Raw genomic sequence first — 22969 nt, 5'->3', positions numbered from 1 at the left:
AACAAACCTGTGGAAAAAAATGTCTACATTGTACTAAAAGCCCACTTACCTGAAAAACGAAATACTTACGTCTTGTTTTTCCACGTGTAAAGAGCGGAGGCCTTTACACGCGCGCAACTTTGGGGAAAAAAAAGGAATTTTACTGCGCACGCGCTGCCAGTGCAGTCGCGCGCGTTCTGCCTCTGAACCCCTTGGGTCAGAGGAGAGGACATGCCGGTTTTTCCCCGCGTGCGCTGTGCATGCTGAAAACCGGCATTTCCTCCGGCCAGACGCGTGAGTACCCCGACCGTACTCGCGCGTTGGGACAGGAATTACCGGCCCAAATTGTGAATAGCTGGGGCCCAAGCACTGATCCCTGCGGTACCCCACTAGTCACCGCCTGCCACCCCGAAAAAGACCCATTTATTCCATCAAAGGGGTGAGATCTGCTCCGAATTCTATTTCCCTGCCCTTCCCCATATCCTTTGATATTCTTATTTTTCAAACACTTGTCCAATTCCCTCTCACATGAGTCTCTGCCTCAATAGCCCCGTGTGGTAAAGGCGTGTTTGTTCTAATGACCTTAAAACATCCCCACAATTACTGTATCCAGGATCTTGCTTTTCCAGCATATTGATTTGGCAAAATTTGTCCTGAAGCTCTTTCACCCACAAGACTGAAAAAATAGTTATTGGATGCACACTTGCCGCCCCACCCAGTGTGCCCATTTTCCAAAAGAACTTGTCAGGTTACAGGAAGCTACTAAAGTTTGGTGAAAGTACAATAAAGTGGTTTTAGATTGAGGTTTAGAATTCCATCTTTGCAGGCAAGATAAAAATGGGTTTGGGCAAATCAGTTTTGTAAAAAATAAATTAATGCAGTGCAATGACATTGCAAAGACAGATGTAAGCATTCCAACCATGTTGATTTGCAAAAAGATCAGAAAACTGTGCTTTGATATTCTTATTTTTCCAAACACTTGTCCAATTCCCTCTCACATGATGTTGCAGTCTCTGCCTCAGTAGCCCCGTGTGGTAAAGGCGTGTTTGTTCTAATGACCCTGTGTGTGTTTGTGTGAAAGTATAGCTGCAGGGAATTCCACAGTAAAGTCCCCAGCAAACACTGGGCAGTGTCACTGCGGGGCAGGCTCACTGCAGCAAGAGGAAGGAGCGTTTCAAGCTCCAGGCTGAAGCAGAACGCCTTCTTCACCCTCAGCTCTCAGCACAGCCAGATCCCGGGGCTGAGAGACAGTGCAAAAAAAGGCAAGGTTTCTTCTCCTGGGTCTGAGGTGCCGGTTCCCCCCCCCCCTGGCCCTGCTGTCTGTTGTACACTGTCCCCTCTCTCCTCCTGCAACTTGGTACAGACTCTTCCAGGAAACAGAAATGAAACTAAAAGTGAAAAGGTTTTTTCTGCCGCCCTGAGCTGAGAGAGGGGTTTCAGAACCTCAGTCTTCCCTGCCAAGCGCAGCCGTTGCTGGAGATGGGGGAAATCAGCACCATATACAAGCTGTCGACCATCCTGGCCCTCTGCTCCCTCCCAGGTAAGCATCTCTCAGCGGCTTCTCACCACCTTTGAGCCGAGGCCGCGACTGCTGCGAGTGTCTGTGGCCAGAATCTCGTGTTGTTGTTATTAATATACTTTATCGAACATTTACAACACCGTGATCATTTCATTGTATGATACAAATCAATTACATAGAAAGATACATAGAAGATAGGAGCAGGAGTAGGCCATTTGGCCCCTCATAAGAACATAAGAAATAGGAGCAGGAGTAGGCCAATCGGCCCCTCGAGCCTGCTCCGCCATTCAATAAGATCATGGCTGATCTGATCCTAACCGCCAATCCACTATCACAGAACCATCTCCTGAATCTAACAGAATTAGACACACGAAATAGGAGCAGGATCAGGCTACACGGCCCCTGGGCCCGCTCCGCTACCCACAGGGCCATGACCGATCCGAACCTAGACTCATGTCCAAATTCCTGCCCGCTCCCCGTAACCCTTAATTCCCTTTACTTCTAGGAAACTGTCTATTTCTGTTTTAAATTTATGTAATGATGTAGCTTCTACAGCTTTTTGGGGCAGCATATTTCCTCGAGCCTGCTCCGCCATTCAATGCGATCATGGCTGATCATCCAAGTTCAGTACCCTGTTCCTCTGCACAGCCATTGCGCCACCACATTTTAACATCAAAACCTGAAGTTTAATTTGTCTCCTGTAACATATTGATCGATTTGACCAGAATCCCTTGTGCGACCTGCTGCTCCCTTGGCCGCTCGCCGACTGAGCAGATCCCTCACGGGCAGGTGTGGGCGGTTTAAGGGTTAAGTTATCCTACAAAGCGGAGATAGATTGGGAGAAGGGGAAGTGCAAAGAGACCTGGGTGTTATTGTGCACCAGTCGCTGAAGGTAAGCATGCAGGTGCAGCAGACGGTTAAGAAGGCAAATGATATGTTGGCCTTCGTAGCGAGAGGGTTCGAGTACAGGAACAAGGATGTCTTGCTGCAGTTATACAGGGCCTTGGTGAGACCGCACCTTGAGTATTGTGTGCAGTTTTGGTCGCCTTACCTGAGGAAGGAGGTTCTTGCCACGGAGGGAGTGCAGCGAAGATTCACCAGGCTGATACCTGGGATGGCAGGAATGACGTATGAGGAGAGATTGGGACGATTGGGCTTGTACTCGCTGGAGTTTAGAAGATTGAGAGGGGATCTCATCGAAACCTATAAAAATTCTGTCAGGTCTGGACAGACTAGATGCAGAAAGGATGTTTCTGATGGCTGGGGAGTCCAGAACCAGGGGTCATAGTCAAAGGATAAGAGGTAAGCCATTTAGGACAGAAATGAGGAGGAATTTCTTCACCCAGAGAGTGGTGAACCTGTGGAATTCTCTGCTACAGAGGGCGGTGGAGGCCAGTTCATTAAATATATTCAAGAAAGAGTTGGATATGTTTCTTGAGGCTAAAGGGATCAAGGGATATGGGGAGAAGGCAGGGACAGGGTACTGAGTTTGGATGATCAGCCATGATCTCATGGAATGGCGGAGCAGGCTCGAGGGGCCAAATGGCCTACTCCTGCTCCTATCTTCTATGTTTCTATGTTTCTAATAACCCTCCTTAAATTTCTTCACTCAGAGGGTGGTGAATCTTTGGAATCCTCGACCCCAGAGGGCAGTGGAGGCTCAGTGGTTGAGTCTATTCAAGACAGAGATCAATAGATTTTTGAATATTAAAGGAATCAAGGGATATGGGGATAGTGCAGGAACAGAAGAGGAGGAAGGCCTGCAATACCGTGTGGCGCTGCGGCACATAACGCCGCAATATTGACTCACAGCGCCCCAAGAGGGATGCGGGGCGCCTCCAGTAGCACCCCACTTCCCTCTTGGGGCGCAGCCACTCAATTTACGGCGCGGGGACGCTAATTTTGCCGGGGCGGCGAAGTTAGCGCCCAGATTGGGGCGCAACTCAATTTTTAGCCGTATGACTCTATTCCGGCGCTACTGCCTCAGCGCCGCCGCTAGAGTCCCCGCCAGGCGCTAACCGGAGGCACTAACCAACCAAATTTCTCCCCCCATGAGTCAGCAGACAGGTTATGGAAAGTACCCGTCGCACCAACGCAGCCTGCTCCTAACATGGACAGAAAGAGCGTGAATACGAACTTCACGGGAGCCGGAACTGGCAGCAGCACACTTAAAGGGGAGGGTGGGTTTACAGGAGAGCTGCATGAGAGACTGTTAAAGGGGAAGGTGGGTTTACAGGAGCGCTACAGAGGAGACTGTTAAAAGGGAGAGTGGGTTTTCAGGAGCGCTACAGAGGAGACTGTTAAAGGGGAGGTAACCTAGATTTTGCCTTTTCCAACTTTAAATTTTGAACCTTTAACCTCTTTAATTGGAGAAAGCTGTCAACTCAAGCACAATCTTTTAGTTTCAGCATCTTATAAAGCTCGATCCTATCAGCCCTAAGTCTGCGATTCTCTACACTGGAGTATCCCAGCTGTCTTAGCCGCTCTTGATAAGTGAGATGCTTTAGCCTGGGAATTAGTCCAGTGGCTCCTCCTCTTCAAAGCCTCAACATTACCCACCAGGCGAGGCGCCCAAAACTGGACACTGTTCCAACTGAGGCCTGACCCAAGGCCTTTTCCCAGAATCAATTCCACAACGCCTGCAGTCGACCGATGATCCAACCCCTCGTTCTTTGAGCTACCACCTGAAGACTAAGCTTATTAGCAATTCCTGCAAATAACAGATGTGGAATCCTATTTAAAAAATGAGATTCATAGAAGTTAGGAGCAGGAGTAGGCCATTCGGCCCCTCGAGCCCGCTCCGCCATTCAATGTGATCATGGCTGATCATCCAAATTCAGTACCCTGTCCCTGCCTTCTCCCCATATCCCTTGATCCCTTTAGCCTTAAGAAAGATATCTAACTCCTTCTTGAATATATTTAATGAATTGGCCTCCACTGCCTTCTGTGGTAGAGAATTCCACAGGTTCACCACTCTCTGGGTGAAGAAATTCCTCCTCATCTCTGTCCTAAATGGCTTACCCCTTATCCTTAGACTGTGACCCCTGGTTCTGGACTCCCCGGCCATCGGGAACATCCTTCCTGCATCCAATCTGTCCAATCCTGTTAGAATTTTATAAGTTTCAATGAGATCCCCTCTCATTCTTCTAAACTCCAGCGAGTACAAGCCCAATCGACCCAATCTCTCCTCATAAGTCATTCCTGCCATCCCAGGTATCAGTCTGGGGGTGAGCGGGTGCGCGGCCCATTAAAAATACAGCGCAAGCGTGGTTTTTCCTATTTAATAGCCCGTGAGCTGGTTGTGCGGGAGCTACAGAATGCTGTGTGGCCACGCAGCTTAAAGGGAACGTTGACTCCTAGGTGTCCACTGTAAATACTGACACACTCCCGAGACCCCCTGTAAATACTAACACACTCCTGGGGACCCCCTGTAAATACAGACACACTCCCAGGGTCCCCCTGTAAATACTGACACACTCCTGGGGACCCCCTGTAAATACTGACACACTCACAGGGTCCCCCTGTAAATACTGACACACTCCTGGGGACCCCCTGTAAATACTGACACACTCCTGGGGACCCCCTGTAAATACTGACACACTCCTGGGGACCCCCTGTAAATACTGTCACACTCCCAGGGACCCCCTGTAAATACTGACACACTCCCGGGGACCCCCTGTAAATACTGACACACTCACAGGGTTCCCCTGTAACTACTGACACACTCCCGGGGACCCCTTGTAAATACTGACACACTCCCAGGGACCCCCTGTAAATACTGACACACTCCCAGGGACCTCCTGTAAATACTGACACACTCCTGGGGACCCCTTGTAAATACAGACACACTCACAGGGTCCCCCTGTAAATACTGACACACTCCCAGGGTCCCCCTGTAAATACTGACACACTCCCAGGGTCCCCCTGTAAATACTGACACACTCCCAGGGACCCACTGTAAATACTGACACACTCCCAGGGACCCCCTGTAAATACTGACACACTCCCAGGGTCCCCCTGTAAATACTGACACACTCCCATGGTCCCCCTGTAAATACTGACACACTCCCAGGGTCCCCCTGTAAATACTGACACACTCCCAGGGACCCCCCTGTAAATACTGACACACTCCCAGGGACCCCCTGTAAATACTGACACACTCCCAGGGTCCCCCTGTAAATACTGACACACTCCCAGGGTCCCCCTGTAAATACTGACACACTCCCAGGGTCCCCCTGTAAATACTGACACACTCCTGGGGACCCCCTGTAAATACTGACACACTCCCGAGACCCCCTGTAAATACTGACACACTCCTGGGGACCCCCTGTAAATACTGTCACACTCCCAGGGACCCCCTGTAAATACTGACACACTCCCGAGACCCCCTGTAAATACTGACGCACTCACAGGGTCCCCCTGTAAATACTGACACACTCCCGGGGACCCCCTGTAAATACTGACACACTCCCAGGGACCCCCTGTAAATACTGACACACTCCTGGGGACCCCTTGTAAATACAGACACACTCACAGGGTCCCCCTGTAAATACTGACACACTCCCAGGGTCCCCCTGTAAATACTGACACACTCCCAGGATCCCCCTGTAAATACTGACACACTCCCAGGGACCTCCTGTAAATACTGACACACTCCCAGAGACCCCCTGTAAATACTGACACACTCCCAGGGACCCCCTGTGAATACTGACACACTCCCGGGGACCCCCTGTAAATACTGACACACTCCCGGGGACCCCCTGTAAATACTGACACACTCCCGGGGACCCCCTGTAAATACTGACACACTCCCGGGGACCCCCTGTAAATACTGACACACTCCCAGGGACCCACTGTAAATACTGACACACTCCCGGGGACCCCCTGTAAATAGTGACACACTCCCGGGGACCCCCTGTAAATACTGACCCACTCCCAGGGTCCCCCTGTAAATACTGACCCACTCCCAGGGTCCCCCTGTAAATACTGACACACTCCCAGGGTCCCCCTGTAAATACTGACACACTCCCAGGGACCCCCTGTAAATACTGACACACTCCCAGGGTCCCCCTGTAAATACTGACACACTCCCAGGGACCCCCTGTAAATACTGACACACTCACAGGGTCCCCCTGTAAATACTGACACACTCCCCGGGACCCCCTGTAAACACTGACACACTCCCAGGGACCTCCTGTAAATACTGACACACTCCCAGGGACCCCCTGTAAATACTGACACACTCCCAGGGACCCCCTGTAAATACTGACACACTCCCCGGGACCCCCTGTAAACACTGACACACTCCCAGGGACCTCCTGTAAATACTGACACACTCCCAGGGACCCCCTGTAAATACTGACACACTCCCAGGGTCCCCCTGTAAATACTGACACACTCCCAGGGACCCCCTGTAAATACTGACACACTCCCAGGGACCCCCCTGTAAATACTGACACCCTCCCAGGGACCCCCTGTAAATACTGACGACTCCCGGGACCCCGTGTAAATACTGACACACTCCCAGGGTCCCCCTGTAAATACTGACACACTCCCAGGGACCCCCCTGTAAATACTGACACACTCCCAGGGACCCCCCTGTAAATACTGACACACTCCTGGGGACCCCTTGTAAATACTGACACACTCCCGGGGACCCCCTGCAAATACTGACACACTCCCAGGGACCCCCCTGTAAATACTGACACACTCCCGGGGACCCCCTGTAAATACTGACGACTCCCGGGACCCCCTGTAAATACTGACACACTCCCGGGGACACCCTGTAAATACTGACACGCTCCCAGGGACCCCGTGTAAATACTGACACACTCCCAGGGACCCACTGTAAATACTGACACACTCCCAGGGACCCCCTGTAAATACTGACACACTCTCAGGGACCCCTTGTATTACTGACACACCCCCAGGGACCCCCTGTAAATACTGACACACCCCCAGGGACCCCCTGTAAATACTGACACACCCCCAGGGACCCCCTGTAAATCCTGACACACTCCCAGGGACCCCATGTAAATACTGACACACTCCCAGGGACCCCCTGTAAATACTGACACACTCCCAGGGACCCCCTGTAAATACTGACACACTCCCGGGGACCCCCTGTAAATACTGACACACCCCCAGGGACCCCCTGTAAATACTGACATACTCCCAGGGACCCCGTGTAAATACTGACACACTCCCGGGGACCCCCTGTAAATACTGACACACTCCCGGGTCCCTCTGTAAATACTGACACACTCCCGGGGACCCCCTGTAAATACTGACACACAGCCAGGGACCCCCTGTAAATACTGACACACTCCCGGGTCCCTCTGTAAATACTGACACACTCCCAGGGATCCCCTGTAAATACTAACACACTCCCGGGGACCCCCTGCAAATACTGACACACTCCCGGGGACCCTCTGTAAATACTGACACACTCCCAGGGACCCCCTGTAAATACTGACACACTCCCAGGGATCCCCTGTAAATACTAACACACTCCCGGGGACCCCCTGCAAATACTGACACACTCCCGGGGACCCTCTGTAAATACTGACACACTCCCGGGGACCCTCTGTAAATACTGACACACTTCCGGGGACCCCCTGTAAATACTGACACACTCCCAGGGATCCCCTGTAAATACTAACACACTCCCGGGGACCCCGTGTAAATACTAACACACTCCCGGGGACCCCGTGTAAATACTGACACACTCCCAGGGACCCCCTGTAAATACTGACACACAGCCAGGGACCCCTTGGAAATACTGACACACTCCCGGGGACCCGCTGTAAATACTGACACACTCCCGGGGACTCCCTGTAAATACTGACACACTCCCAGGGATCCCCTGTAAATACTAACACACTCCCGGGGACCCCGTGTAAATACTGACACACTCCCAGGGACCCCCTGTAAATACTGACACACAGCCAGGGACCCCTTGGAAATACTGACACACTCCCGGGGTCCCCCTGTAAATACTGACACACTCCCGGGGTCCCCCTGTAAATACTGACACACTCCCGGGGTCCCCCTGTAAATACTGACACACTCCCGGGGTCCCCCTGTAAATACTGACACACTCCCGGGGACTCCCTGTAAATACTGACACACTCCCGGGGACCCTCTGTAAATACTGCCACATTCCCAGGGACCCCTTGGAAATACTGACACACTCCCAGGGACCCCCTGTAAATACTGACACACTCCCGGGGACCCCCTGTAAATACTGACACACTCCCGGGGACCCCCTGTATATAGTGACGCACACCCGGGGACCCCCTGTAAATACTGACACACTCTCAGGGATCCCCTGTAAATACTGACACACTCCCAGGGACCCCCCTGTAAATACTGACACACTCCCAGGGACCCCCCTGTAAATTCTGACACACTCCCGGGGACCCAGGTAAATACCGACGCACACCCGGGGACCCCGTGTAAATACTGACACACTCCCGGGGACCTCCTGGAAATACTGGCGCACACCCGGGGACCCCCTGTAAATACTGACACACTCTCAGGGATCCCCTGTAATTACTGACACACCTCTTTTTGGCTTACATTGGCAGCATTGAAGTGGAAAACATGCCCCACTAGTTGACCTCCCGTGCTGTCGCACACAGTGCGGTCTGTGTAATCCTATCTCACTGTCATGAAACCGTCCCACCAGTGGTGGCGCTGCAGCACCTTCACAGGGCGAGGGTGACAAATTTACATAGGCAGAGCCCATTGTAAACGTGGGCACGGGAATTTATACTGGATAAAACTGATGGCGTTTAATATATTTGTATAGATTGTAACTGGAGCACACAGGTTCCCGTCACTGGCAAAAGGGAGGAAATAACACAACGAGCTTTCCTTGAAATCTCCAACAGGATTACAATTGGAGCAATGATGCCCGCCGCCCAGTTCACCTGTGCTATGTTCGCGAGTGTCACGCTAAAGCACTTGGCCCTTTCTCTTTACAGTTATTAGCCTGGATGGTTTGTCGGATATTGGCATGGTGGTGGACTGCTGGTTTGTGGAGGAAGGCGGTGGAAGGAGCAGTTTCCCCAGCGCCATTGTCCAGGAACCAGCTGTGATGCTGCTTCGCCAGGTCTCCTATCAAAATGGGGAGGAGACGGAATTACCCTCGGACCTGGACCTGGACCTGCCCACGGACCTGAAGCCTGGCATGTTTTTTGATGTTCTAGGTAAGACCGCAGGTTTCACGGTATTATGACTCGTATGCCACTGGGTGCAAAAATATTTATTGTAAACAAGAGATTGAACAAAATACTCGTTCGTGCAATATTACAGTTGTATAGTAAAGATTCTATCCACAAACCGAACAGGTTGCTAATTTACCAAACACTAATACAATAGCAAAATACTGCGGATGCTGGAAATCTGAAATAACAACAGAAAATGCTGGAAAAACTCACAGGCCAGGCAACATCTAACGAAAGGTCTTCGACCTGAAACGTTAACTCTGTTTCTCTCTCCACCGATGCTGCCTGGCCTGCTGAGTATTTCCAGCGTTTTCAATTCAATTCAATTTTATTTGTCATATATGCAGCAGACGTGTGTATTGCACAATGAAATGTTGATTTTTACGAATCCCCTCAACATTGGAATAAATATGGCATAACAGTGATAAAACACTAATAGAAATACAGTATTAATAAATAAAACAACAGTAATAAATAAATTATACGTTCATGAGTCTTATGGCCTGGGGGTAGAAGCTGTTTCGAAACCTGCTGGTACGAGACCGTATGCTTCGGTATCTCTTAACGGACGGGAGCAGGGCGGAGAGGTTGTGGCTGGGGTGACTCGCGTCTTTAATGATTCTCAGGGCCTTCCTCTGGCACCTCTCGGGGTAGATATCCTGCACAGCAGGTAGTTTAATTCCTATAGTGTGTTGTGCAGCTTTTACCACCATCTGTAGAGCCTTGCGGTCTGTGGCGGTGCAGTTGCCATACCAGGTAGTGATGCAGCCGGACAGGATACTCTCGATGGTGCACCAGTAGAAGTTGGTGAGAATCTGGGGGGCCATTCCAAATTTCTTCAGTCTCCTGAGGAAGAACAGGCGTTATTTTCTGTTATTATTGCTAATTTACCAAGCCTGGGGTGCAGTAGACCAGGCCTGACCCTGACTGTAGCTCTAAGTCCTCTTGTTCCAGGGCACAGACTGCAGTCAGCTGCTCCCTCCCATCTGTTTAAGGCCTGAAGCCACAGCCATCATGTGATTCTTCTGACAACTGCCAATTAAATCATTGCACCAAAGGAAAGTTCCAGAACAAACAGCCTCTAGTGGTAATATCAATGGAGTGACAAAGGCCCGCTGTCCAACTGAAGGATTGTTGCTCCTTTGTCAGCTAACTGCAATCCTTTCACAGACCTGGCCATTTAGGATTGTGTTGGTTCTATAATGGCCCAGAAATTCGGGTCGGGGGCTTCCCGCGGGTGCAAGCCCCCGACCTGCACTTACCTTGGGCGCCGGCCGTTGAGCTGTGGGGGCCCCCGTGGAATTGCGATCCTGGGCCTCCTCCAACTGCCGGCGCGCAGTGCTTGCGTATCCCAGGGGCGCAGTTAGTTCGATGCGTCCCCTGGGATCACGTGGGCCATGGGGAGCCAATCGGAGCAGGGAATGCTTCATTCATAAGTTTGACAGGAAGAGCTGTCAAACCTATAAATACTATAAGCCCCAAAACATCACTAAATCTTCAAATAAATTTTTAAAAAACACATCTTTAAAATAAACTATTTTAAACAATAATTTAAATTTTTGAAAAAATTAATTACATTTTCTAACGGGGCTAAAAATAAACTTACCTTTCTTTAAAGTATTTAAAAATAATAAACCTGTGGGAAAAATGTTTTCATTTTAATTAATTCACCACTTACCTTGTTAAAAGCAGGCTTTGCGACTGCTTTTTACATGTCTAACTTCTGGAGACTTACCCTCCCGGGAAAACCTGGAAAAAAAAAACCACAAGTTCGATGCGCACGCGCTGCCTCTCCCGCGCGCGCGTTCCACCTCTCAACCCCTTCTTTCAGGGGAACGGAAGTGCCGGTTTCCCGCGCATGTGCAGTGCATGCAGGAAACCGGCACTTCCTTTGGGCTTACGGGTGAGTACCCCGTGCGGACTCACCCGTGGAGACCCGAATTTCTGGGCCGATTCTATTTTCTTCACCCAATTATATGTTGTGCCACAGGAACCAAGTGGGACCATAAAACTTTAAAAAACTGATTGTTAAATCATGTGACGTGCTTCTTAACTAGGCAGCAAAACAATGTTTATGTATCTCCAGAAACAATGGCCCAGATATGACGATCGCAGGCCTCCCGCGGGCGTGGGCGGAGGGCTGCGAACTGGAAAAATCTGCGCCCTTACCTGAGGGCTCCCGGGACGCGCACAGTTCTGAGGCTGGGCCTCTCCAAACTGCCGGTGCGCAGGGCCCACGTATCCCAGAGGTGCAGGCGGTTCACAGCGTCCCTGGGATCACGTGGGCCATGGGGAGCCAATCACAGAAGGGAATCTCCATTCATAGATTTGACAGGAAGACCTGTCAAATATATGAATGGAAATCACCCCCAAAACATGGTAAAACTTTAAATAAATTAAAAAAAAAAAAAAATCACATTTTTAAAATGACTTGAAATTACATAAATTAGCTATTTTAAACAAAAATTCTAATTTTTGAAAAAAATAATTAAAGTTTTTAACGGGGCTAAAAATAAACTTACCTTTTTTAAAGTATTTTTAAATGATAAATCCGTGGAAAAATTATTATTTTTAAAAACTTTTTTCAACTCTTATCTTGGTAAAAGCAGGCCTTACGCCTGCTTTTATCAGGCGCAAAAATTGTAAGTGTTTTTTGCGGGCGGAGGGTCTCCAAAAAGCGGAACTCTCCGCCCCCCCGCAGAGGCCCTTCTCCCGGGCAGCCGGAGGATCTGTCAAGAGCTTTCTTGACAGATCAGAAATGCCGGTTTTCAGCGCATGCGCCGTGCATGCCTGAAACCGGCATTTCCGATGTCTCTACGGGTGGGTACACAGCGCGTACACACCCACAGGGATCGGAATATCCGGGCCATCGCTTCCCGCGTAAAGATCAGCTTGTCGCTTCACCAGCCTGTGCTGACATTGTAAAGATTTCACACATCTCCTGCAGCTCTGCAGAGCCCCCTTCTCTCTCTCTTGCACATACACTCACTCGCTCGGATCTTGGCTATTCCCAGGGCCTTTGTATATTTGTCAGCGGCTTGGTTATATCAAAAAGGTAATTAAACTGCCGAGGGTTTAGACATTCGTCTCATAGAAACATAGAAGATAGGAGCAGGAGTAGGCCATTCGGCCCCTCGAGCCTGCTCCGCCATTCAATGAGATCATGGCTGATCATCCAAATTCAGTACCCCACTAGTCACTGCCTGCCACTCGGAAAAAGACCCGTTTATTCCAACTCTTTGCTTTCTGTCTGCCAACCAGTTCTCTATCCAAGTCAAGGTCGAAGGGAGCCTTCTCCCCATATCCCTTGAGCCTTAAGAAATATATCTAACTCCTTCTTGAATATATCTAATGAATTGGCTTCTATGGCCTTCTGTGGTAGAGAATTCCACAGGTTCACCACTCTCTGGGTGAAGAAATTCCTCCTCATTTCTGTCCTAAATGGCTTACCCCTTATCCTTAGACTGTGACCCCTGGTTCTGGACTCCCCCGCCATCGGGAACATCCTTCCCGCATCTAGTCTGTCTAGTCCTTTTAGAATTTTATAAGTTTCAATGAGATCCCCTCTCATTCTTCTAAACCCCAGCGCGTATAAGCCCAATCGACCCAAACTCTCCTCATACGTCATTCCTGCCACCCTAGGTATCAGCCTGGTGAGTCTTCGCTGAACTCCCTCCATGGCAAGAACATCCTTCCTCAGATAAGGCGACCAAAACTGCACACAATACTCAAGGTGTGGTCTCACCAAGGCCCTGTACAACTGCAGCAAGACATCCTTGTTCCTGTACTCAAACCCTCTCGCTACGAAGGCCAACATACCATTTGCCTTCTTAACCGCCTGCTGCACCTGCATGCTTACCTTCAGCGACTGGTGCACAAGGACACCCAGGTCTCGTTGCACTTCCCCTTCTCCCAATCTATTGCCATTCAGATGATAATCTGCCTTCCTGTTTTTGCCACCAAAGTGGATAACCTCGCATTTATTCACGTTATATTGCATCTGCCATGCTTCTGCCCAATCACCCAACCTGTCCAAATCATCCTGGAGTTTCTCGGCATCCTCCTCACAGCACACACGCCCACCCAGCTTTGTGTCGTCTGCAAACTTGGAGATATTACATTTAGTTCCCTCGTCCAGATCATTAATATATATTGTGAATAGCTGGGGTCCAAGGACTGATCCCTGTGGTACCTCACTAGTCACTGCCTGCCACTCGGAAAAAGACCCGTTTATTCCAACTCTTTGCTTTCGGTCTGCCAACCTGTTCTCTATCCAAGTCAAGGTCGAAGGGCAGTGTTCTAATGGACCACAATGTCTGATGTTAGTGCGAGCTGTAACAGACAAAAGATTGACAAGAATTACCCAGTTTGTTTTCTCTTTTTCACTTTTGTTAAACAGATTATTCTGGAGTCACTACTCACCCCGGTTTCAAAAAGCCCCAAAATCCAAGTGAAAAGCCTCACTGTGAGATCAACAAGTACGTTCCGCAAGAGGCTAATGTAAACTGGGCCACGCACCTGACGGAGGACGAAAGGACCCCTGCCTACCACTCGAGCACCTGGTTTTCCAGCCACCTCCAGACATTTGATCATTCGTTCAGTGTGGCCAGCGTCCATCGGGTCATCTCGGGCCCCGGCGGAGCAGAGGACATCTCCCCACGTCAAACATCAGGTACCAACAAGAGGCTCCCCTTTGCTAAAGGGCTTGTACTGACTGACCCGCCAATGTCTAGCGCTCTCTAACTCCATGTAACGCCCTGTTCTGACTCAGTTTACATCGTAAGTGAGAGGAACGGCTGACTTTGGACCTATGGTTCCCAAAGCTCTCCACCAGTGGGGGGTTTTTCCTCGCCTGGCGTCTGGGTCTGGTGTAGACTCATTGACGGAGATTGAGTGCTAGGATTAGTCAGCAACTCCATTATCATTGTATTGTGGGACTCCCAGGATGGTAGAAGGAGAATTGGATGGGCCTTGGTCTTAATCATCTAGCAATTGCTATATCCCGACGTAATCCAATAAAGCACGGTGGCATAGTGGTTAGCACTGTTGCCTCACAGCGCCAGAGACCCGGGTTCGAATCCGGCCTCGGGCGACTGTCTGTGTGGAGTTTGCACATTCTCCCCGTGTTTGCGTGGGTTTTCTCCGGGTGCTCCGGTTTCCTCCCACAGTCCAAAGATGTGCGGGTTAGGTTGATTGGCTATGATAAATTGACCCTTAGTGTTAGGGGGATTAAATACGTGGGGTTACAGGGATAGGGTGGGATATGTGTTGGTGTAGGGGTTACGGGGATCGGGTGGGATATGTGTCGGTGCAGGCTCGATGGGCCAAAATGGCCTCTATCTGCACTGTGGGGTTTCTGTGATTCTGTGATATACGATACCCTCCCACCATTTGTTAAGACACAGGCCTTATGAAGGGTTTTGATACAATAAAGAGGGAGAAACTGTTTCCACTGGCAAGAGGGTCGGTAACCAGAGGGCACCAGAGGTCATGTCTGACCAACTTGATTTGAATTTTTTGAGGAGGTAACAAGGAGGGTTGATGAGGGTAGTGCGTTTGATGTAGTCTACAGGAAACTTTCGATTTACCGGCACCTAAATAACCGGAAATCTCGGTTAACCGGCAAAATTCAGGAGTAGGTTCAGGTAAGTTTTATTACTTGCCTTCCCCCATCTGTTGCTGTGCAAGGGTGTGGCTGCAGCTGTTGCTAAGCTACAGAGACGCTTGGAAGTTTTGGCCATTGTTCTGAACCTGTTGCTAAGCAACAGGGTTTGTTGCTTTATACGGAGCTCTCAGCTCCGTATCTTTTACTATAGCTTTCGGCTATCCGGAATTTTTGATGAACCGGCGCCACGTCGGTCCCGTCGGTGCCAGATAAAAAAAAAGTTTCCTGTATATGGATTTTAGCAAGGCTTTTGATAAGGTCCCGCATGGCAGACTGGTCACAAAAGTAAAAGCCCATGGGATCCAAGGCAAAGTGGCAAGTTGGATCCAAAATTGACTCAGAGGCAGGGAACAAAGGGTAATGGTCGAAGGGTGTTTGTGTGACTGAAAGGCTGTTTCCAGTGGGGTTCCGCAGGGCTCAGTACTGGGTCCTCTGCTTTTTGTGATATATATCAATGATTTGGACTTGAATGTAGGAAGTATAATTAAGAAGTTTGCAGATGATACAAAAATTGGCCGTGTGGTTGATAATGAAAAAGAAAGCTGCAGACTGCAGGACGTTATCAATGGACTAGTCAGGTGGGCAGAGCAGTGACAAATGGAATTCAATCTGGAGAAGCGTGAGGTAATACATTTGGGGAGGGCTAACAAGGCAAGGGAATACACTATAAATGGTAGGACACTGAGAAGTGCAGAGGATCAGAGGGACCTTGGAGTGCATGTCCACAGATCCCTGAAGGTAGCAGGACAGGTAGATAAGGTGGTTAAGAAGGTATACGGGATACTTGCCTTTATTAGCCGAGGTATACAATATAAGAGCAGGGAGGTTATGCTTGAACTGTATAGAACACTAGCTGGAATACTGCGTGCAGTTCTGGTCACCACATTACAGGAAGGTGTGATTGTACTAGAGGGGTTGCAGAGGAGATTTCCGAGGATGTTGCCTGAGCTGGGGAATTTTAGCTATGAGGAAAGATTGGATAGGCTGGGGTTGTTTTCTTTGGAACAGAGGAGGCTGAGAGGAGACCTAATTGAGGTGTATAAAATTATGAGGGGCCCAGATAGAGTGGATAGGAAGGACCTATTTCCCTTAGCAGAGGGGTCAATATCCAGGGGGCACAGATTTAAAGTAATTGGTCGGAGGTTTTCAGGGGATTTGAGGAGAAATGTTTTCACTGAGGGTGGTGGGGGTGTGGAACTCATTGCCTGAAAGGGTGGTAGAGGCTCAGACCCTCATCACCTTTAAAAAGTACTTGGATGTGCCCTTGAAGTGCCGTAACCTACAGGGCTACAGACCAAGTGCTGGAAAGTGGGATTGGGCCGGCACGGACAAGATGGGCCGAATGGCCTCCTCCTGTGCTGTAAATTTCTATGATTCTATGACACAAATTTAAGATAATTGCCAAAAGAAGCAGCGTGGAGATGAGAAGAATCTTTTTTACGAAGCGAGTTGTTATGGTGGGTGGCTGGAACTCACTGCCTGAAAGGGCGGTGGAAGCAGATTCAATAGTAACTTTCAAAAGGGAATTGAACAAAACTTGAAGACGAAAAAATTGCAGGGCTCTGGGGGAAGAGTGGGGATAGCGGGACTAATTGGATAGCTTGATCAAAGAACTGGCACAGGCTCGATGGGCCACATGGTCTCCTTATGTAGTGTGATACTACTCCAGGCTTGTGCACAAAATCTAGACTGACACTCCAGTATTGCACTGTCGGAGGGGCAGTACTGAGGGAATGCTGCACTGTCGGAGAGGCAGTACTGAGGGAGCGTTGCACTGTCGGAGGGCCAGTACTGAGGGAGCGCTGCACTGTCGGAGGGGCAGTATTGAGGGAGCGCTGCACTGTCGGAGGGGCAGTACTGAGGGAGCGCTGCACTGTCGGAGGGGCAGTACTGAGGGAGCGCTACACTGTCGGAGGGGCAGTACTGAGGGAGCGCCGCACTGTCGGAGGGGCAGTACTGAGGGAGCGCTGCACTGTTGGAGGGGCAGTACTGAGGAAGCGCTGCACTGTCAGAGGGGCAGTACTGAGGGAGTGCTGCGCTGTCGGAGGGTCAGTACTGAGGGAGTGCTGCACTGTCGGAGGGGCAGTACTGAGGGAGCACTGGACTGTCGGAGGGGCAGTACTGAGGGAGCGCCGCACTGTCGGAGGGGCAGTACTGAGGGAGCACTGCACTGTCGGAGGGACAGTACTGAGGGAATGCTGCACTGTCGGAGGGGCAGTACTGAGGGAGCAATGCACTGTCGGAGAGGCAGTACTGAGGGAGCAATGCACTGTCGGAGAGGCAGTACTGAGGGAGCGCCGCACTGTTGGAGGGGCAGTACTGAGGGAGCACTGCACTTTCAGAGGGGCAGTACTGAGGGAGCGCCGCGCTGTCGGAGGGACAGTACTGAGGGAGCGCCGCACTGTCGGAGAGGCAGTACTGAAGGAGCGCCACACTGTCGGAGGGGCAGTACTGAGGGAGTGCTGCACTGTCGGAGGGACAGTACTGAGGGAGCGCTGCACTGTCAGAGGGGCAGTACTGAGGGAGCGCTGTACTGTCGGAGGGGCAATACTGAGGGAGTGCTGCATTTTCGGAGGGGCAGTACTGAGGGAGTGCTGCACTATCGGAGGTGTCGTTCTTTGGATGTGACATTAAACCGTCTTCCCTCTCAGGTGGACGTAAAAGATCCCATTACACTATTTGAAGAAGAGCAGAGGAGTTCTCCCCGGTGTTCGGGATAATATTTGTCCCTCAACCAACACCACTAATAGCAGACTATCTGGTCATTATCACATTGCTGTTTGTGGGATCTTGCTGTTTGCAAATTGGCAGCCGCGTTTCCTACATTACAGCAGTGAACACACTTCAAAAGTACTTTATTGGCTGTGAAGCGCCTTGGGACGTTGTGAGGTTGTGACGGGCGCTGTAGAAATGGGAAACCTGTCTTTCTATAATTCTACACTTCTATGTCTGATCATTTCTTTGGCAGTTGTCCTGAACGTTTTCACCCGTACGCCGTCTCTGCGGTCGAAACTGCAGCAGGACATCCTGCTGGACTGCGGCTTCGCCATGGACAGGAAGACCGGCTTCGCGGTGGAGTGGCGCTACCAGTTCAAGGGCAGCGGGCACCTGGTGTACGCCTACAACGGGGCGCTAGACCGGGTGGAGGTGGCGGCGGAGGGGACCGAGATGTTCTTCTACGAGCTCCACAGTCGGGGAAACGCCTCGCTGCTGATTCGCAACGTTGGCATGAGGCACGAAGGAACCTACATCTGTACCATCTACATGCCCAACCTGCACGCCCAACAGTCTGTTGACCTTGAGGTCTCAGGTAATCAACATTCCCATTGCGAAGAGGCAGATGGAATATAATGTTGGAAAGTGTGAGGTTATGCACTTTGGCAGAAAAAATCAAAGAGCAAGTTATTATCTAAATGGAGAGAAACTGCAAAGTGCTACAGTACAAAGGGATCTGGGGGTCCTGGTGCATGAAACACAAAAAGTTAGTATGCAGGTACAGCAGGTGATCAGGAAGGCCAATGGAATCTTGGCTTTTATTGCAAGGGGGACGGAATATAAAAACAGGGAAGTCTTGCTCCAGTTATACAGGGTATTGGTGAGGCCACATCTGGAATACTGCGTGCAGTTTTGGTTTCCACATTTAAGAAAAGATATACTTGCTCTCGAGGCGGTTGATTCCGGAGATGAGGGGGTTGACGTATGAGGAAAGGTTGAGTAGGTTGGGACTCTACTCATTGCAGTTCAGAAGAATGAGAGGCGATCTCATCGAAACATATAAGATTGTGAGGGGGCTTGATCGGGTGGATGCGGGGAGGATGTTTCCACTGATGGGTGAGACTAGAACTAGGGGGCATAATCTAAGAATAAGGGGCTGCCCTTTCAAAACTGAGATGAGGAGAAACTTCTTCACTCGGAGGGTAGAAAATCTATGGAATTTGCTACCCCAGAGAGCTGTGGAAGCTGCGACATTAAATAAATTTAAAATGGAGATAGACAGCTTCCTAGCAGATAAGGGAATTAGGGGTTACGGGGAGAGGGCAGGGAAGCGGACGTGAGTCTAGATTCGGATCAGCCATGATCCTATTGAATGGCGGAGCGGGCCCGAGGGGCCGTATGGCCTACTCCTGCTTCTTATTAACCGCGAGTTCTTTTTGATACTGCTAGACCTCCCGTGCCATTGCTCCTAGTGAGGATAGGCCTTTGATAACAAAGTGTGACAGGGAATGCGTCACAGGGAGCAGAACTAAAGATGTGCGCAGCACAGAAGGAGGCCATTCAGCCTTCATTTATCAGCCTATCATGTCTGTGTAAGAGCAACTGAAATATCGAAACAGACATTTACGAAATGTTGCTGCCTGTTTTTGGGCCAGGAACCAAGTGTGATAAACAGAAGCTAGTCACAGATAAGCGTGACAGTTCAAAATTTCTGCAACACTCTTGCAAGAGTTTCAATATATTCTAGATATCATGGGTGCAGTAATTCTGATGTTTTGTTCTGTCCGGTGGCCCCAGTCTCTCCTGAATATGTTCCCCTCTGCTGGGGTACAGCGCCGTAGGTGCTGGACACCTTCCAGTACCTGAGCCTAGTTGTGATTCTTCATTCATCAGCCTAGGAACAAGGCATTGACTTGCTATTTCACAGTGAGGGCATCACAGTCCATAGATTCATGCAGCACAAAAGGATACCATTCGACACATTGTGTCCGCGCTGGCTCTCTGCAAGAGTATCCAACTACACCCAATCCCCGGCCCTTTCCCCATTTGCCCCGCTCTCTGATACAGCTCTGACCTCAGTCCCATTCCCCCATCGCCGCCCCCCCCCCCCCCGGTGTCCACTCTCTGATACAGCTCTCCCTCAGTCCCATCACCCCGCCGTGCCGACTCTCTGATACAGCTCTCCCTCAGTCCCATCACCCCGCCGTGCCGACTCTCTGATACAGCTCTCCCCTCAGTCCCATTCCCCCCACCCCCCCCCCGTGTCCACTCTCTGATACAGCTCTCCCCTCAGTCCCATTCCCCCCCCCCGTGTCCACTCTCTGATACAGCTCTCCCCCCCCCCCCCGTGTCCACTCTCTGATACAGCTCTCCCTCAGTCCCATCACCCCGCCGTGCCGACTCTCTGATACAGCTCTCCCCTCAGTCCCATTCCCCCCCCCCCGTGTCCACTCTCTGATACAGCTCTCCCCCAGTCCCATTCCCCCCCCCCCCCGTGTCCACTCTCTGATACAGCTCTCCCCTCAGTCCCATTCCCCCCCCCCCCGTGTCCACTCTCTGATACAGCTCTCCCCTCAGTCGCCCCCCGTGTCCACTCTCTGATACAGCTCTCCCCTCAGTCCCATTCCCCCCCCCCCGTGTCCACTCTCTGATACAGCTCTCCCCTCAGTCCCATCACCCCGCCGTGTCCACTCTCTGATACAGCTCTCCCTCAGTCCCATCACCCCGCCGTGCCGACTCTCTGATACAGCTCTCCCCTCAGTCCCATTCCCCCCCCCCCGTGTCCACTCTCTGATACAGCTCTCCCCTCAGCCCCATTGCCCCCCCCCCGTGCCGACTCTCTGATACAGCTCTCCCCTCAGTCCCATTCCCCCCCCCGTGCCGACTCTCTGATACAGCTCTCCCTCAGTCCCATCACCCCGCCGTGCCGACTCTCTGATACAGCTCTCCCTCAGTCCCATCACCCCGCCGTGCCGACTCTCTGATACAGCTCTCCCCTGAGTCCCGTTCCCCCATCGCCCCCCCGTGCCCTCTCTCTGATACAGCTCTCCCCTCAGTCCCATCACCCCGCCGTGCTGACTCTCTGATACAGCTCTCCCCTGAGTCCCATTCCCCCATCGCCCCCCCCCGTGCCCTCTCTCTGATACAGCTCTCCCCTCAGCCCCATTCCCCATACTCTTTTAACCGTTTCTTTTTCAGGTGTTTATCCACTTCCCTTTTGAAAGATGTTATGGATTCTGGGTCCACACTGTTTTTGGTGCTGATAAATTTATCCTCGTGGTTACCGACTCGCAGGCCAGTGAATTTGTTTTTCCCGAAACCTCAGAATTCTGAAGCCCCCCCAGTCGGATCTCCTCCTCTTGACGTACTCTCTTCCAGTGCAAGGCGTCCCAGTTTCTCTGATCCCGCCTCAGAACTAAAGCCATTTCCATTGGCTGAAGGGTCGCTAACCAGGGGGAGAACAGATTTAAGGAAATTGACAGGAAAATCTTTTTTACGCAGCGAGTGGTTCGGATTTGGAATGCACTGTCTGATCAGGCGGTGGATACAGGTTCAATAGTAGCCTTCAAAAGGGACTTGGATAAATACTTGAATATGTATTAATGATCTAGACAAGGGAACTAGATGTAATATCTCCAATCTTGCAGATGAAACAAAGCTGGGTGGGCGTGTGTGCTGTGAGGAGGATGCCGAGAAACTCCAGTATGATTTGGATAGGTTGGGTGATTGGGCAGAAGCATGGCAGATGCAATATAACGTGGATAAATGCGAGGTTATCCACTTTGGTGGCAAAAACAGGAAGGCAGATTATTATCTGAATGGCAATAGATTGGGAGAAGGGGAAGTGCAACGAGACCTGGGTGTCCTTGTGCACCAGTCGCTGAAGGTAAGCATGCAGGTGCAGCAGGCGGTTAAGGCGGCAAATGGTATGTTGGCCTTCGTAGCGAGAGGGTTTGAGTACAGGAGCAAGGATGTCTTGCTGCAGTTGTACAGGGCCTTGGTGAGACCACACCTTGAGTATTATGTGCAGTTTTGGTCGCCTTATCTGAGGAAGGATGTTCTTGCCATGGAGGGAGTGCAGCGAAGATTCACCAGGCTGATACCTGGGATGGCAGGAATGACGTATGAGTAGAGATTGGGTCGATTGGGCTTGTACTCGCTGGAGTTTAGAAGAATGAGAGGGGATCTCATGGAAACTTATAAAATTCTAACAGGACTGGACAGACTAGATACAGGAAGGATGTTCCCGATGGTCGGGGAGTCCAGAACCAGGGGTCACAGTCTAAGGATAAGGGGTAAGCCATTTAGGACAGAAATGAGGAGGAATTTCTTCACCCAGAGAGTGGTGAACCTGTGGAATTCTCTACCACAGAAGGCGGTAGAGACCAATTCATTAAATATATTCAAGAAGGAGTTGGATATATTTCTTAAGGCTAAAGGGATCAATGGGTATGGGGAGAAGGCAGGTACGGGGTACTGAGTTTGGATGATCAACCATGATCGCATTGAATGGCGGAGCAGGCTCGAGGGGCCGAATGGCCTACTCCTGCTCCTATCTTCTATGTTTCTATGTTGAAGGAGAAACAATTGCAGGGATATGGGGAAAGAGCGGGGGAGTGGGACTAACTAGATTGCTCTTCGAAAGAGCCAGCGCAGACTCGATGGGCCGAATGGCCTCCTTCTGTGCTTTACTATTCTCTGATTCTATGAAATTTAGCTCCGATGATTGCCAGTCTATCCCTAACCTTTGGATGAGGTGTGGAGAACGGGCCAGCCAGTTCCCAGACTCGGAGGTATGCCCTGCTCCACAATGTGCATATCTTCAAAACCCTGGGTGCAGATCATTCGTGTGCTCAGCAA

At 50.7% G+C, this 22969-nt stretch overlaps 1 protein-coding gene across 1 annotated transcript in view; it reads left to right on the top strand.

Moving 5' to 3' along the window:
• Window positions 1–1138: 1138 nt before the first annotated feature.
• The window catches only part of LOC147096473 (tapasin-like), a 51008-nt gene continuing 29177 nt past the window's right edge, over window positions 1139–22969 (top strand). The window contains exons 1-4 of the mRNA XM_085975272.1: window positions 1139–1519; window positions 9487–9711; window positions 14129–14401; window positions 18363–18704. Of these exons, the coding sequence (XP_085831398.1) occupies window positions 1459–1519; window positions 9487–9711; window positions 14129–14401; window positions 18363–18704 (901 nt within the window). The 5' untranslated portion in view covers window positions 1139–1458. The remainder of the gene's footprint in view (window positions 1520–9486; window positions 9712–14128; window positions 14402–18362; window positions 18705–22969) is intronic.

This window comes from Somniosus microcephalus, unplaced genomic scaffold (genome assembly GCF_052327205.1).
Source record: "Somniosus microcephalus isolate GS21.2 unplaced genomic scaffold, FLI_Smic_1.0 unresolved_chr1, whole genome shotgun sequence".
Classification (NCBI taxonomy): domain Eukaryota; kingdom Metazoa; phylum Chordata; class Chondrichthyes; order Squaliformes; family Somniosidae; genus Somniosus; species Somniosus microcephalus.
The sequence above is the reverse complement of the archived record's forward strand: the minus strand, read 5'-3'. Positions and strand labels throughout refer to the sequence as shown.